The 16,506-nt window shown below is 46.3% G+C and overlaps 1 protein-coding gene across 4 annotated transcripts in view; it reads right to left on the bottom strand.

Moving 5' to 3' along the window:
* The window catches only part of SEPTIN6 (septin 6), a 73,215-nt gene extending 57,477 nt beyond the window's left edge, over positions 1-15,738 (bottom strand). For all 4 annotated transcript variants that reach the window (XM_036305906.1, XM_036305907.1, XM_036305905.1 and 1 more), the window contains exon 1: positions 15,427-15,738. In XM_036305906.1, coding sequence (XP_036161799.1) covers positions 15,427-15,456 — 30 coding nt within the window. In that variant the 5' untranslated portion in view covers positions 15,457-15,738. The remainder of the gene's footprint in view (positions 1-15,426) is intronic.
* Positions 15,739-16,506: the final 768 nt, after the last annotated feature.

The following is a 16,506-nucleotide window of genomic DNA, read 5'->3' as shown; positions in this document are numbered from 1 at the left end:
GTGTGCAGGAGGCAGCTGATCGATGTTTCCCTCTCATCGATGTTTCTAATTATCCCTCTCCCTTCCTCTCTGTAAAAAATCAGTAAAATATATTTTTTAAAAATAAATGAGTGGATTAAAAAAGCTGTGGTACATACACACAAAGAATACTATTCAGCCATAAAAATGAAGTCATACCTTTTGAGACAGAAAAAAACAAGTATCACGTGATCTCACTTATATGTGAAATCTAATGAACAAAATAAAGTAGAAATAGACTCATAGATACAGAGAACAGACTGACAGCTGGGTGGAAAAGGTGAAGGGATTAAACAGTACAGATTGGTAATTGTAAAATAGTTACAGAGATGTAGATTACAGCATGGGGAATATAGTCAATAATATTGTGATAACTCTCTATGGGGCCAGGTGGGTACTTGAAGCATCAGGGGGGGACACTCTGTAAAGTACATGATTTTCTAACCACTTTGCTGAAACTAATACAGAATAATATTGAATGTAAACTGTAATTTAAAAATGTTTTAAGTGGGGGAAAAAGAGACTAAGCTTTGAATTCAGGCAGGAGCCCCACCTCCTCCACCTTCTAAACTTGGACAAGTTACTTAACTTCTCAACGTGTCCCCATCTGTAAAATCAGGAACTAGTAGTTACTACTTCATAGGACTGGTGCGAAGATTAGATAGGCTAATACTCCTGAAGCACTGAGCTTGGGGTAAGCACGCAGTAAGTATCTATCAACAGTAGCTGCTGTTCTGATTTCACTGGAAGGTTATCCTTCCACTCAGACATCCCAAATGACATGTGATACTATGGCACAGTGAGAGAGAGAGAGAGAGAGAGAGAGAGAGAGAGAGAGAGAGAGACCTCCTTGCTTCCTCTGGTCCCCTTGTCTCCATCAGGATCAGCCAAGCCATTTGTAGCTCTGGAAAGCAGAGGGCCTTTGCTTCTTACTGTTAAAGGTTTTACAAAACAAGGAGAACCTCAAACTGGGGCAGGCTTCCAAGGAGCCAGCGGGGACGACAAAAGGGGCCTGCATGTACTAAAAAAAAAAAAATTAGTGTTAACTGCCAATCCGGGCAGCAAGGGAGGGAAAAAGAGAGGAGAAGGAAAGCTGGAGACAGTTAAGCTAGACAAGAGGGGCTGGGGGCTAGGTAAGCAGTCAGGGGTTCTGTTGTGTGGGGCTACACTAAGATTTCCATAACCAGAAGGGTGCCAAGAGTAATCCAAGAAGGACATGGTTAGTGCCAGGAGGCCTGTGCCAACATCCCAGGCTGTTAGCAGGCAGCTCTTAGCCTGGACTGGACCTGTTTTAAGACTAGGTCCATAAGGGTTCACTTCACACTATGATGGATGGGCTGCATTGTTGGGGAAGCCTCACAGAGGCTGACATTGTCAGAACTGGTTCCCAGATAGCCCCTTCACCCAGCTTGGGATCCCACTCCCATTGGTGCCATCAGATACTCCAAGAGTGAGAGACAGGGATAGGTGCCAGTGACCGCCACCTGGCAAGTTCATTACCCTCACACATCTCACCCCACACATGGTCCCAGTAGAGTATTCTTGGAACACAACCATCTGCCATCATTCAATCCAGGCTGGAGTATTCTGGGTCCCAGTGGGGCACCTGAAGACAGCTGGGTTTCCTGAGTGGCCCACATCACTCAGGGCCTTGTTCTACATTCACCCCTTTCCACACCCCCTCACCTCTTTCTCCTTATTCTTTTTATTAAAGCAAACAAAAAGATCTAAGTTTCCCACTGTTCATTCTTGTTCCTCAACACTGCAGGGAGACAGGGCTTACGAGCCAATATGCTTTCTCGATGGAACCTCCTACATAGCAGGCATCGGAAATTGGGAGGGACTCAGAGTTGAGATTTCCTGAACCATATTTTATCGCCCCTGGATGCCTCTTCCTGTCTCCAAATGCAGCACCATGCTCCAAGGCCTCTGGTCCAAGTGCCAAAGGCAAGGGAAGGGAATTTTCAAACTGAAGACAGTGGAGGGCAGTAAGGAGAACACCACACCGTATCCTGTGTGTGTGTGTGTGTGTGTGTGTGTGTGTGATTGGTTGGTTAATCCTCACATGAGGATATTTTTTCCATTGCTTTTCAGAGAGAGTGGAGGGGTAGGGAGGAGGAGGAAAGGGAGAGAGAGAGAAACATCAGTGTGAGAGAGACCCATTGACTGGTTGCCTCCTGCACGCGCCCCAACCAGGGGTGGGTTCGGGACTCAAACCCACAACCCAGGTATATGCCCTTGATAGGGAATCGAACCTGTGACCTTTCGGTGTGCAGTTCGATGCTCTAACCACTGAACCACCAGTCAGGGCCATACCTTATTCTTAAAGATTTACTTTATTGTCAGAGACTGACCAAGCACCTCATATGTGCCCACCTATTACCTGGCACTTAGCACAGTGCTGGAAAACACTCTAAACAGCAAATGGAAGGATATGGGCTTTATTCCCTAGGCCATGAGGTTTGGGGGCATACAAGTAGTTTTTTTGAAAGATCATTCCAGAAACAAAGTGCTTCATTGATTGGAGGAGAGAGAGAGAGAGAGGGAGGAGGAGGAGGAGGAGGAGGAGGAGGAGGAGGAGGAGGAGGAGGAGGAGGAGGAGGAAGAGGAAGAAGAAGAAGAAGGAGGAGGAGGAGGAGGAGGAGGAGGAGGAGGAGGAAGAAGAAGAAGAAGAAGAAGAAGAAGAAGAAGAAGAAGGAGGAGGAGGAGGAGGAGGAGGAGGAGGAGGAGGAGGAGGAGGAGGAGGAGGAGAATTAGCAGATAACTCCAATAATGTTGAACTGGCACTGAGACAATAAATGCTTGCTGAAATGAACTGATCTGACTTGAGACTCAGGAGGGAAGAACAAATTTGAGAGATGTCCTAAAGGGATGAGACTCAATGAGTGGGCAGAGGGAGTGAAGGAGCAATCAAAGCTCTAAGGCTGCAGTATTCTGATATTCTGAGCCTGGAAGCTTGCATTGATGACATTGTTCAACATTCATCCCTTTGGACCATGGCCAGAAAGAGGGAAGCCAGGAAAGGGGGCTTGTTTAGTGGGGAAGTTGAAGAATCTGGTTTTAAATAAGCTACTACTAAAAGAAATTACATTGATCAGGTTTTTTATTTTATAAAAGTAATCAATGTTCATTGTAGATATTTTAGAACATGGGAAATTATAAAGGAGAAAAGTACAATCACCTATATCACTCTCCAGAAATACTCACTGTTAATATTTACACGTATTTCCCTCCAGTTTGTATATGGTGTGGGGGTTTTTGTTGTTGTTGTTTGTTTTACAAAATAGGGATAATTTTGTATAATCCTTTTCATAAACTGACTTAATAACCTGATATTCAATATAGTGTGGATGTTTTCTTCGGTGATTAAGTATACTTCTTTTTTAATTTTATTTTTCTATTACAGTTGACATTCAATATTATTTTATATCAGTTTCAGGTGTACAGCATAGTGGCCAGACAACCACATAATATTAAGTATACTTCTAAAACTTTACTTTTATTGGTCACATAGCATTCCACTGTAGGACTCTACAGATTTTATTAACCAGTCTTCCACTGCTAGACATTCAGCATGCTTCCAAGTTTTCAACAACATACTAGTAAACAACAATTCTTGTTCTTACAGAATAACATATCTCTGATTATTCCTAGAATTGAAGCCCACTGGGCCCAAGGACTCACACATTTGAAAGACTGTGGTACACACTGAAAATCACTCAACAGAGAATAGTACAAATGTCTACTTCCACCACCAATATACAAGAGTGTCTGTTTACCCATACATAGACCAACACTGAGTTTCTGAGGCTTTTTAGCTATTGTGAATTGCATCACTGAAAAATGGCATCAAGTCATTTAATTTGCATTTAACCATTATTTTTATTGTTCAACTATATATGTATATTGTGCATATGCATACCTACATGTGAGTTGCCTGTGCATGTCTTTGCCCAGTTTTTAAATAATAGGTGTTTGTCTTTCTCTTCTGAATTTGTGAAAGCATTTTATATGTTAAGGAAAATAAGATAGTTTTGATTTTATGAGAGATACCAGAAGAAGAAATTCAATAAGTACTTAGTAACATGGGATTGTAAGCTCCAGGAGAAGTCAGGACTGGGATATAAATTTAGAAGTGAAAGGTATGAAACTGGTGTGTTCGCCAAGAGATAGTACAGGGAGAAAAGAGCTAAAGATTGAATATAGGAAATGCCCACAAGTAAGGAATGGGAAATTGAAGAGGATTCTGCCAAGAAGAGGAATTGATCGGGTAAGAGATGACCCAATAGTTTTCTATCACCGGAGGCCAAGGTTGAAGTCAGGTAGAATTACAGAGAAATAACTGTTGATCTGGACTTGGTGAAGGTCACTGGTGATGTTTAGAATCCTTGTTTCTTCTGTATCTTTTTACCCACTGTCCAATATACCTAAATTAACTGGAAGGTTAATGTGGAGGTGTTTCTTGAGCCGCAAACTTTTTGTCTCAATGCCTGTAATTGAGAAAACTTCAAAAATGTAGTATTTGTGTATATATAGTTCGTGCTTTAGGAACTCCTATCTAGCAAGCATCATTCACTCTTGCTTTGATGACTTTTATAAAATGTAAAGGTCATCATTATGGATACCAGTCCTCATTGTTCAGAGCTAAATATGCAGAGGTAAAAAGGACAGGACACTGGACTGAATGTACACTGATCCCTGATCAGCCCCTGGAAGTTTCTTCCGCGCTCCCTCCCTAAAACCTCTGATATATTATCTCTTTCCTCTTTCTCCATAAGGTGGCCTGATTAGTGGAGGTCCTCATTACTTTGATTGCAATTACAATTGAACGTTCCCCGGATTACAATGTTCACAAGAGGAGATGGAACTAGCAACTTAGCCCAGCATGTCTGACACTAAAACTTCAAGTTATCATCTTGAGTAGCAGGTGGCATCATGTTCAAGGTTTGAACTGAGATGCTAGAAAGGCAACAGTAACCAAAATGTTAAATGGCCCATCTCCACTAATCCTGCAACCTTCCCTCGGAATCTATTCTACAGAAACTCACACATCTGTACAAAGATCCATGTACTATAAGGAAATTCATTACTATACTGTTCATAATACTGAAAAGTTAGAAAAAACTGTTAAGTGTCCTACAATAGGAAAATATTTAACTAAATTCTGGTGCAGGCCTATTCTGGAATATTCTGCAGCCATTAAGAATTTGGTTGGGCCCTAACTGGTTTGGCTCAGTGGATAGAGCGTCGGCCTGCGGACTGAAAGGTCCTGGGTTTGATTCTGGTCAAGGGCATGTACCTTGGTTGTGGGCACATCCCCAGTGGGGAGTGTGCAGGAGGCAGCTCATTGATGTTTCTCTCTCATCGATGTTTCTAACTCTCTATCCCTCTCTTTTCCTCTCTATAAAAAATCAATAAAATATATATTTTAAAAAAAGAATTTGGTTGGTCTATAGGTCCTGATGTGAATATCCCCAAGATATATTATAAGTATATAAAAGAAGTTCTAGAACAATAAGCACAGTATAAGCCCATATATGCAAAAGAGCCCTGTATATGTGCGTTTGCACATAAATGTACATGAGTGCATAGAAAGGGGACTGGAAAGAATCCACCAAACCAAGTACTGTGGCTACCTCAGGGGAGGGGAATGGAAACAAGGGCTTACTCAGGGGGTAGTCAGTATGCTTCCGTATTGTTTGATTCTGTTACAGCTTGAAATGTATTCACACACTATCTATGTAAAAACATCTTTGCCCTAACCGATTTGGCTCAGTGAATAGAGCGTCGGCCTGTGGACTGAAGGGTCCCAGGTTCGATTCTGGTCAAAGGCAGGTACCTTGGTTGTGGGCATATCCCCAGTAGGGGGTGTGCAGGTGGCAGCTGATCAATGTTTCTCATCGATGTTTCTAACTCTCTATCCCTCTCCCTTCCTCTCTGTAAAAAATCAATAAAATATATTTTTAAAATAAATAAAAATAAAAACAGCTTTAATACAAAGAAAGAGAGGTCTTGCTCAGTTTTGCAGCAAGAGCAATTAAGAGGCAGAATCTGAGAGGAGCTAAAAGGAAGGCAAAATGAAAGAGCGCTCCTGAGTACTGGGAGAGCCCCACTCCCCTCCCCAATTACATTTCCTGTTTTCTCCTCATCTGAAGTCACTTGTGGTTTTGAAATCCGTTATACCACATTTCATGTCATAGGCAGAAACACCGCTCTCTTTCTCTTCCGCCTCCTCCCCTGAGGACACACCAATTTCGTTTTTTAATTGAGTAGTCGAAGGTTCATGTTATGAAGAATGACTTATGGTGGTTCCAGTTGTGCATCTTTCTCCCACTGCTGTTATTCTGCAAATAAAGAGTCCCAGCCTGGCTGCGGTGGCTCTGTGGTTGAGTGTCGACCTCTGAACCAGAAGGTCAAGGTTCCATTCCCAGTCAGGGCACGTGCCTGGGTTGCAGGCTGGATTCCCAGTAGGGGACGTGCAGGAGGCAGTCGATCAATGATGTTCTCTCATCATGGATGTTTCTATCTCTCTCTCCCTCTCCCTTCCTCTCTGAAATCAATACAGACTTTTTTAGAGTCCCATAAGCACCCAAGTGGGCAAACCCCATGCCCCTCAATCACCTGCACCTTCTCCGATTCCTGGTCAGGGCACATGCCTGGGTTTCGGGCTTGATAGCCAGTAGGGGAGGTACAGGAGGCAACCAATCGATGATGTTCCTCTCTCATCTCATCAGTGTTTCTCTCTCTCTCTATTCCTCTCCCTTCCTCTCTCTAAAAAGCAATAAAAAGCATATTTTTAAAAAACAACTGTGGTGCCAAAGTTAGTAGCTGCCATTCTGAAGGATGAGACCAAAGCCAAAAGTTTGGAGCTCATTGCTGATGACTGGGCTTTCCCTAAACTTTCCCTCTAGCCTTTGCATGTAGATGTTAGGAAAGGACAGAAACACTGAAATAAGATTCTCCCCATGTGTCATTACTGGTGGGCCTCTCTCACACTTTCCTTTTCTCCATCTCCATTCCCAGCCCTGAAGACCAATCTCTGTTAGACCCTGTAAATCTCTAGGACAATCAAAATCAGTGAATAATTCAATGATGTGCAATGGGATATGAAGCAGCGGATTAAAATATTTTCTAAGAATATTTAATGACATGGGAAAATGATTACCAAATTCTGTCAGGCAAAAAACAACACACCAACACTGTATATACAGGATCATCCCAATCATGGGGGGGAAGTATATATGCATTTTTAAAAGCTTCAAAGAATACAATAAGATGCTAACAATGGTTACTTTGAGTGGAGGGGCTGTAGGTATTATTGCTTTTCTGTGTTTTCCAAATTTTCTGCGATAGACATATGTTACTTTTATAATCAGAATTAAAATGTTTTTTTAAAGTTCTATGATGATACTTTCCTATGCAGAAAAGTGGCCTCAGATATTATAGCAAAATCTTCAACTACAACCAAAAAGGTGCTTTAAATACAGATAATCAGAAAATTCAGGTGAGTATTCCACTTTCAGGCAGTTTTACTGTAATATTAAACATTTTACCATTAATACAAAAAACCTACTATTATTATTATTTACATAACATTATTATACACTGTAACTTATTATTATAAACTAGAGGACCAGTGCAAGGGATTTGTGCACTGGATGGGGGGTGGTGTTCCTCAGCCTGGCCTGCCCCCTCTCACAGTCTGGGACCCCTCAGGGGATGTCCACCTGCCAGCTTGGGCCTGATCCCTCTCACAGTCCAGAACCCCTCTCTCCTTACCGCCCGCCTGCAGCAGAGGCGGGAGAGGCTCCTGCCACCACCACTGGGCTCACCAGCTGTGAGCCCAGCTTCTGGCTGAATGGCACTTCCCCTGTGGGAGCTCACTGACCACCAGGGGGCAGCTTCTGCATTGAGCGCCTGCCCCCTGGTGGTCAGTGCACATCATAACAACTGGTTGTTCCACCCTTCAGTTGATTTGCATATTAGGCTTTTATTATATAGGATAGTCATGCAAACCAGAAGTAAAATCACATATCCTGAAACATGTAGCAGAAAGTCTTGAAACAATCAAGTAGGTGACAACCCTATCTGCTGCCTCCACTATTGTCAAGGGTGTGGATGCCACTGTATTATCAGCCATAAGAACCACAAAAACACTGATAAGTTCCCAGAGGTTAAAAAAAACCACTCTAATGTGCCTCACACATCAAATGTCAGGATTTCCCTCGTGCTGATTAAGCCAGGCTAAGAGAAAACTGACAGTAGTAGCAATGCCCTGAACTGGGAGAGAGCAATTTGGGGGCTTTGACAAGGAGAAATAAAGCTGCAAAAGCTGGCAGCAACCCCTTAGGGGCCCCAGAAATGCCCTTCAGTGGGGAACAGCTTAGGGGACCCAGGGGATGCGCAAAGGAGACCATTCTCACCAAGCAGGGAGAAGACCTGTTTTTTGGCAAATCCAGTAGATGAAACTCTGGATTTTAATTCACCGGATCAATTCCTGAGTGGCTTTTCATTCTATAAAAGGATTCACAGCAGGATTCTATTAAAGAGCCAGCTTTCCTTGTGCATTTAAAATGGGACTCAATAGACAAAAATTCAGCTGTCATGTATCTTTATAGGAAGACAAAGGCTATATACACATACATGGACAGACAATATCTGAAGGGTTGTTTCTAGTCCACTTATAAGGACCCTGTTGAGCTAAAAGCCCAGACTTGCCTTCTCTCCAACTCTCCCCACCCAGCTCAAGGAGTCTAAGCAAGGAAGGGGTGGAGTAACATACTGCCACCTCATTCAGAAACAGAAGCAGGCAAGGACCTAACAAAATTAGGCTGGAGAACAAGGAAACATAAAGAACCATACAATAGTTGAGCTGGAAACGCCCTTAAAAATCACCTAGTCCAACCCACTCAGTTTACAAAAGGGGAAACAGAGACTCAGAGAGAGGAAATGACTTGTCTCAAGTCAGAGTGATTTAGTGGCAGAAAGTGCTGCTAGGATCCAGGACCCTGTCAAGCGGACTGCCACTCTCCAATGGAAAAACTGCCTCAAAAGGCAGATATAGATTTTCATGCTGCTAAAATTCCGGGACATTGGGTTTGTGGCTTGATGCTTAGTAGCAGGGAGAAGTGTCACAGAACACGACCTCAAAGCCAATGGGCTCACCAAGGTGACTATGGCCCATGGAAGGCAACGGAGACCGTGGATGTCATGGAGGGCCTTTTGCTCCTCTTTTGCCTTCTCTCTCCCATTTCCCTCCCTTCTGACTCTGACTTAAGCCTAAGCCTGGCCAACCACTTAGCTCTATTCAAGAATCCCAGGGCTTCCCTAACCACTTTGGCTCAGTGGATAGAGTGTCGGCCTGCAGACTGAAGGGTCCCAGGTTCAATTCTGGCCAAGGGCATGTACCTTGGTTGCGGGCACATCCCCAGTAGGAGGTGTGCAGGAGGCAGCTGATCGAAGTTTCTAACTCTCTAACCCTCTCCCTTCCTCTCTATAAAAAATCAATAAAATATATTTTTAAAAAAGAATCCCAGGGCTACCTAATTCACAAGCCAAATTCTTAAGTAAAATATCTCCATCAGTACAGGGACAACCCTTTGCTCAGAGTGCATCAACTTTCCCACAAATACCAGACAGATTCCCTTCAAGCTTGGCTATTTAAACAGAGTTTTCTAGGTGTTCTGGATATTGTTATCTCTGATCTATTTTTTTTTTTTTAAAAAAAAAGGTTTACTCACAGGCCTCTGGATGAATGCCCAACTGTCCTCTGGGGAGCCTGAATTGGCCTCTGCCTCCATCTGGTCTCATTTAAAGGGGATCTGAAAAAACCTAGTTCCTGCCTCAGCGCCAGTGCTCAGAGCTAAGGGGCCTCTGCTGTGAAAGGAAACTCAAGGCTTACCTCACACCTCATCAAGGGCCCAGAAAGCAGAGTTCTGTCCTGTTACCCCAGCGTCTTCGTTAGGGGTCAGAGAGGGCCCTGGCAGGAGAAACCTGAGCCCTGTCCTTGAGAAGGCCTGCAAATCTTTTCCCCAGTCACCTTTAAGTGAGTGGAACGGATGACCCAACCCAACTCCGGGGCCAGCTGAGAGCATGCTGCATAATTCAGCAGATGGCTGCCTCTAATGAGAAGATACTGAAGGAGAGGATAACATTATGTCTCACCCTCATGAGCATGTGGCCTCCTTCCTCTGTGCAGGCAACAGAGAAACCCACGGTTTCAAATCCCAAATCGCGGCAGCAGAAGCCTCCTCCTGCCAAACCGAGGAGGAAGGGTCTGTGTTTCTAATTTATTCTGCCCCCCTCCAGTTGTTACTTAAAATAATCCATCATTACATAGCTGGTGGCTCCAAGATTTTTATTTAAAGCAAGATGGGAGAAAAAAGAAAGAAAAATCCATGACTGTGCTATCTGGATTTAAGCTAAGAATCGTTTTAACATCAAGAGTCTTCAAAGCACCCACGTATATTCTCCTCTGACCTCCAAGAGTGTGCTGGAGGGGGGGCAGGTGCAGTGAAAGAGGGAGAAGAGAGGACATGGCAGGATTTTTATTTCTTAGAAACATCATGAAAAGACCAGAGGTGTTTTGTTTGTTTGTTTTTAATGAATCTGTGTCATCTGTTGGTGTTTCGTTGTTTTATCCACTGACTAGCAATAACACTTTGGACTAAGTCCTTGATCTCCATGTACCCATAAAATGAAGAGGACAATAATACTTGTCCAGGAAGCTGTTGGAGAAAATGAAATCATACAGATGGAAGTATTCTGAGATCGTTGAAAGAAACGTTACACTTATCCATGGTATTCGTTTGCTTTGCTTTTCTCTCTTTCTTTCTTGAGTGCAGTTTTAATGTTCATGCAGTAGGTACCCTTCTCCATTGTTCATGCCAACACGAAACCCCAGCTCTGATCATCCAGGAGGCCAGGCAAGTCCAGAAATCAGTCCTATTTCACTCTGGAATACCTTTTTCCAGAGTACTTAGCTTCCTAATAACTTTTGCTCCGGCTAATACAACGGGTTCACTCCCTTACAGCACACAGAGGGAGGGACCTGCTGAGTAACAAAGCCAGCAACTAATGAAAACTTTGCAGCAGAAATTACACAAAGTAAATGCTACACACATGACAGCAGGTCAAAATTTCATTGTACTTTACAGACAAATCGCTCAGCTCTAATGCAGTTTTGGAATAAGAACACCGCTAACACACATTTCCGGGATTCAGAATAGGAAAAGGAAACCGGCTTATTCCTGCCTCTCATCTGGAAGCTTGGAGAGAGCAGCATCCTATTTTCCTTGGCCACACTAGATCCCAGCACCTGGCACAGGGCCTGGCAGAGTCGCTGCCCAATAAATACACACATTGAATGAATGAAAATAAAAGTGTGTGAATTAACAAAGGAAATGTTCCCAGCCCAGTAGCAGAAGTGAGATCTCACCCATCTTCACACCTACCCTTTTCCTAGTTGAAGCCTTCAGGAAGCCTTTCCTGTCACACACCACCACTGCTGGATTAGGTCCCCTTGTAATGGAGTCTCATGGCAGGCAGCACTCCTGTGCAGAACTTACCACATGGTAATTATATACTTCCTGGTGTCTGCCTCTGCTACCAGACTGTAAATTTCCTGAGGGAAGGGGCCATGTGCATTTTGAAAGGGGTGTGCACTGTAATCCCCCCTACTTTTTATTTTGAAAAGTCTTAAACATACAGAAAATTTGTGAAATAGTACAATGATCAGGCATATACTCTTGACTTAGCTTTAAAAAGTTGAATATTTGGGACCATGTAAATTTTTTTCAGTGCTATATCCCCAGTAGAGGTATGGGTGAATATTGGAGTTTGCTCCCCCTGTTTATATTTTTAGTGTGAAGTGGTGGAGATGGTTGAGGCAGGGAGCTTCAAGGGGAATCAAGGGGAAGTGCCATTTGATAGCAAGCCCAGAGTGCAGCCACCTGTAGACAGTTGCCCTAAGGCACTTGTTCCAGGCCAACCCCAGCTAGGGCAAAGTTCGCCCCTGCAAGCACTTTCATTGGGAGAAAGATCATTACCTGGCTGCTACTGGTAGAAAGCATCATTTCCCACATTGTGGATTGTTTCAAGCCAGCATCAAGGTTCTTTCTATGGGCCAGCACTTACAGTCTACAACTCAAAATGCAACACTGAAAGGAACAGCTCAAGAGCCAGGAAATGCAGCCTCTGGGGCCTGCACTGTGCCCAGCTAGGTTACCTTGGACAAGTCATGCATTCTTTCAGAATATCTACACTAATAAAAGGGTAATATGCTAATTAGGTCAGACATCTTCCGGATGTCCTTCTGGACAAAGCCACAGTGGTGGGGGCTGAGGCAGAGGTGGTTAGTGGCAATCAGGCCAGCAGGGGAGCAGTTAGGGGGTGATCAGGCAGGCAGGCAGAGGTGGTTAGGGGCTATCAGGCAGGCAGGCAGGCAGGCAGGTGAGCGGTTAAGAGCCAGGGGTCCTGGATTGCGAGAGGGATGTCCCAGATTGGAGAGGGTCCAGGCCGGGCTGAGGGACACACCCCCCGCCTCCCCCCCCCCCCCCCGCACGAATTTTGTACATCGGGCCTCTAGTATATATATTAATAGCAGCCAAGCTACTTCACAGATAGGGGTTGGGAGTAGAGACATCCCAAAAATCTGCTGTAGTTTCCTAATTATTTTGTCCACAATTTGTCTCCCCAACTAGACTGTAAGCTTAAAAGCCAATAACTTTATCCACTACTTTTTTTTATATAGTTGACCAGGGCTAGCCATCATGTGGGACACTTAGCAGTCAATCAAATAAACACTTGTGTTCACAACAGAGAAATCGCTTTGTCATGCAGAATCTTTGTAGTGTTCATTCAAATGGGATGGGATTGTACTATGTACAGGAGATCTGAACTTGCAAGTTGCACGTATGCCCAAATAAGGGCCCTACCCAACAACTCTAGGGCCTGTTTTAGTCTAGCCAGAGTGACCCTCAACTGGCTCTGGAAAGAACACACAAACACACACACACACATACCAGAGGACTACTTGCATGGCGCCTTGTCTCAGAGCTCACTAAACAGAACTCTTAAGCCAGGCATACTCAGGTTTATTCTCCAGTCTTCTCTTCCCAACCCCTGGATACATGTTCCCTGGAAGAAACAAACTGCAACCAGAAGGCCAAGGTCTCCTGAGTTAATTCCATCTTCCCCTGGTGAATTACAACTTCTTGCAGACACAAAGGAGAGCAGAGAGACAAATGACACATTAAACAAGAGCTTCATTGGCTGGGGGAGGGGGACATGGAGAGTGACGTCAGTTTTCCCAGAAACCCATTTATCACGATAACAAGGTCTCAAGTGCTCTGCTGCTCTTTGAGCTTCAGAATCTGGCATACAATTATGTTCTTCATCATACAGTACAGCAAGGATAGCCAGAGCAAACTGTAACCATGCAAAGCAAACTAAGTGGCCTTAAACCACTCCACCCCCACCTGCAGAACAAAGGGATGCCTGGGTCGCTGGAGTTGTGCCTGAGGTGAAACACAACCTTCTAGAATGTTCGTTCCCCTTGCAACATCTGCCCTGCAGTCTTAATCCAGGCAAAAGGACTGGTGAAAGCTTATAGACAGGTCAATGCAAATTAATTAGCTGGCAAGAAAAATCATTAGCATCCTTTTTGGTCACTAAGGATAGGACAAATGTAATCCAGGAGACTAATTCTTCTATTAAGCCATGCTATGTCTAAAATGCAGGTAATGAGAAGAAAGGCACTCTGGGAACCCTCAAAACACTCAAGTAATTGATATCACAGTGCTAATCTTGGGAGATTAGCTAAAATTGAGAGAACTCTCTCAATTTCCATTATCCCAGCGCATCCTATGTACTGAGTCCTTCCACATCGTGACTACATAAAAAGCTCCATCTGGGGTCTGCAGGAGTTGGGGGAGGTTTCAAAGAAATCATTCTGCCCTTCCAAACAGGGACGAGAGGGTGGAATAAATTCATACATATCCTGTAGAGAAAACACTTGGATTCTGGATTCAGATTTTGAAAACAACTATACCAAATACCTTAGAGGCTTTTTATTGCCCTGGAATTGTATTGCACAGACTATTTCCCTTAATAAGTAAACACAAGGTTTTAAAATATGTGTGTGTGCACGTGTGTGTTTTGAGATTTTCATCAAGTAGAATTTGGTGTCATGGGATTTGACCTACCTCTACTTCACTCTCCTTCCTGGCCTCAGGGTGCTGGTAATTATGGGCTTCTGAAAATTCCAGAAACCCGTGGAGGAATAGAAAGGCTAGGTTGTTCCCCCAAATGGGATCATCCCCTCCCTTTGCAACCAAACTTCTGATCTAAAAAAACAAACATGGGGCCTCGGATCACTTCAATATGATTTCTGTGTACACCTCAGGCTAGAAAACTTCAGTTCTTTAAATGAAGATTTCCGCCCCCCCCCCCCAGTCTGTTGCCAACAAAGAGAGGGCACCATGTTTGCAAACCTCACAGTTATTTTCCTGAGTTCCCTAGAAAGAAGCCAGCTCCCCAGACTTTGGTGCTCAAGCCCAGTTACACAGAACACGCACCACTACAGACCCCCAGAGGCCGCACAACCTGGGTCAGGTGCTCAGAACCCTGCCAAAATCCGCAGCCAGCCACCTACAGGCCAGTGCACTGCACCCCACACAGAGGCACAAATGGGACCCAGAGACACACAGCACAAGCAGAGAGGCGTCCGAACACTCACCCTGAAGGTGAGCACACTCAAGACAAACTGGCGGACTCATCTAGGGTCAGAGAGCAACGGGGCGCCGCCGCCCGCCGGGGAGGCACGAGTGCGCGCGCGTGCACTCAGACGCACACAGTGCTACACACTCACAGACGCAGTCACATATGTAATGCATATGGAGAATCCCTCCCCCAGCCAGTCACCTCCCCGCCCCCCTCACCACTCACCGACTCCTGCCCCAGGCTAACCCCAGGCCCGGGTCCCTTTTCCCAAGGAGGCCGAGTCGCAACGGGCAGCTGCGCTCAGGGGCGCGGCCCGGCGGTCCAGGAAGCCAGGCCAGGGTGCCCGAGACGCGGAGGGCTTGGCGGCTCTTGCAGCCATTCATTCGGCAACGCCCCAGCGGCGGGACCGCTGCTGCAGCAAGGGAAGCGGCAGCGCTTATTGCAGATATTGGGCAATTCAAGTTCAGCCGCCGGCCCGCAGCCTTGGCCACCCGCCCGCCACCACTGTGGTTCTCGGGGACTGGCTGGGGGACTGAGCCGCTGATCGCGGGAGCAGAAGTCCCACCGCACCTTGACTCCTGGATGCCGCTCACTGCCCTCCTCGCGAAGGCGGTGGAGGTGGCCAGGTCCCCCCCGGCCCAGCCCAGGCCCTTGGCCCGGGTCCTGACACCCAAGCCCCGCACTCACCACCTGGCGAGCTATGTCGGTCGCTGCCATCCCTCCAACTGCTCCTGCCTCCTCCAGGGCTGCCTCAGGCACCTCCTCAACGGGAGATCCAGCACGGGAAACAGGGGAGCTCCTCCGACAAAGAGAAAGTGTTACACTTTGGGCGCGACCAAGTCCTGTGGGGGGAGGTGCAAGGGAGGAGCCCCCTCGCCGCTGCTCCAACCCCAATCTCCCCTCTATCGCCCACCCCCTCGGAAGTGGGGTCTGGGGAGGAGACGGATTTAACGCGACGCTTCCCCCTACTAGCGCGCTTCCAGTTCTCCCTACAACCTCAGTCGCTGGCCTTGGCGAAGGGAGGCGGGGGCTCCCCTCGGTGACCACGTCCTGCCCCACCCCCGCCACTGGGTTCCATGGTACGTCCCGACCTCTGCTGAATTGTCACACCCCCCTGCTCTCGCCTTACATCCCTGAGTCTCCAGACCCCCAAAGGCTGGAGGGGAGCCCCTGCCCCTCCCCCTCCCGCGCACAGCTCTGCGGCTGAGCTCCGCAGTCCTTCTCTCCTTCCCCTCAGACCCCCTGGACCCTTTCTCCCTCTCCACCGAGATATCAGGGTGCAAGGGTTCCGGTGCCCGCCACTGGAGTCTTGATGCTCTACCACACCTGACACCCGTCCCCCCAGCCCCCATCTTGGCCCGGGAGTGCTGCTGAGGCCGGAGGGGGGGGGGGGGCAGCTGCTGCGGCACCTGCAGCTCCGTAGTGGAGCTTAGAAAGGGGACTGTGGAGGGAGCCGCACTGCCGCCCCGCAACTGAGCTGTGACCAGCGGAGTCCGAGGCCAGCAGTTCAGAGATGAAGCGCCCCTTCTGCCCTGGGGTTTCTACGCTTCGGGTCCTGTGGGCTGTAATTTCGTGGAGCCAAGCCACCACCGTTGGGTACTTAATACATGCCTCCTCTCCCCACCCAGCCCCAGACCGCCTACCCTCTCCCTCTCTTGCCTGGACCCTTGGGGAGTCAGAGGAGGTGCTTGGGGATGAAGATCCCCAGCTCTGTGGACCCGGATAGTGGGCAGTGAGGAGGAGCTGACTCTAGTGGCTGTAGGCCGA

This window comes from Myotis myotis, unplaced genomic scaffold, assembly GCF_014108235.1.
Source record: "Myotis myotis isolate mMyoMyo1 unplaced genomic scaffold, mMyoMyo1.p scaffold_m19_p_4, whole genome shotgun sequence".
NCBI classification, from domain to species: domain Eukaryota; kingdom Metazoa; phylum Chordata; class Mammalia; order Chiroptera; family Vespertilionidae; genus Myotis; species Myotis myotis.
This window is presented reverse-complemented; position numbering and strand designations above follow the sequence as displayed.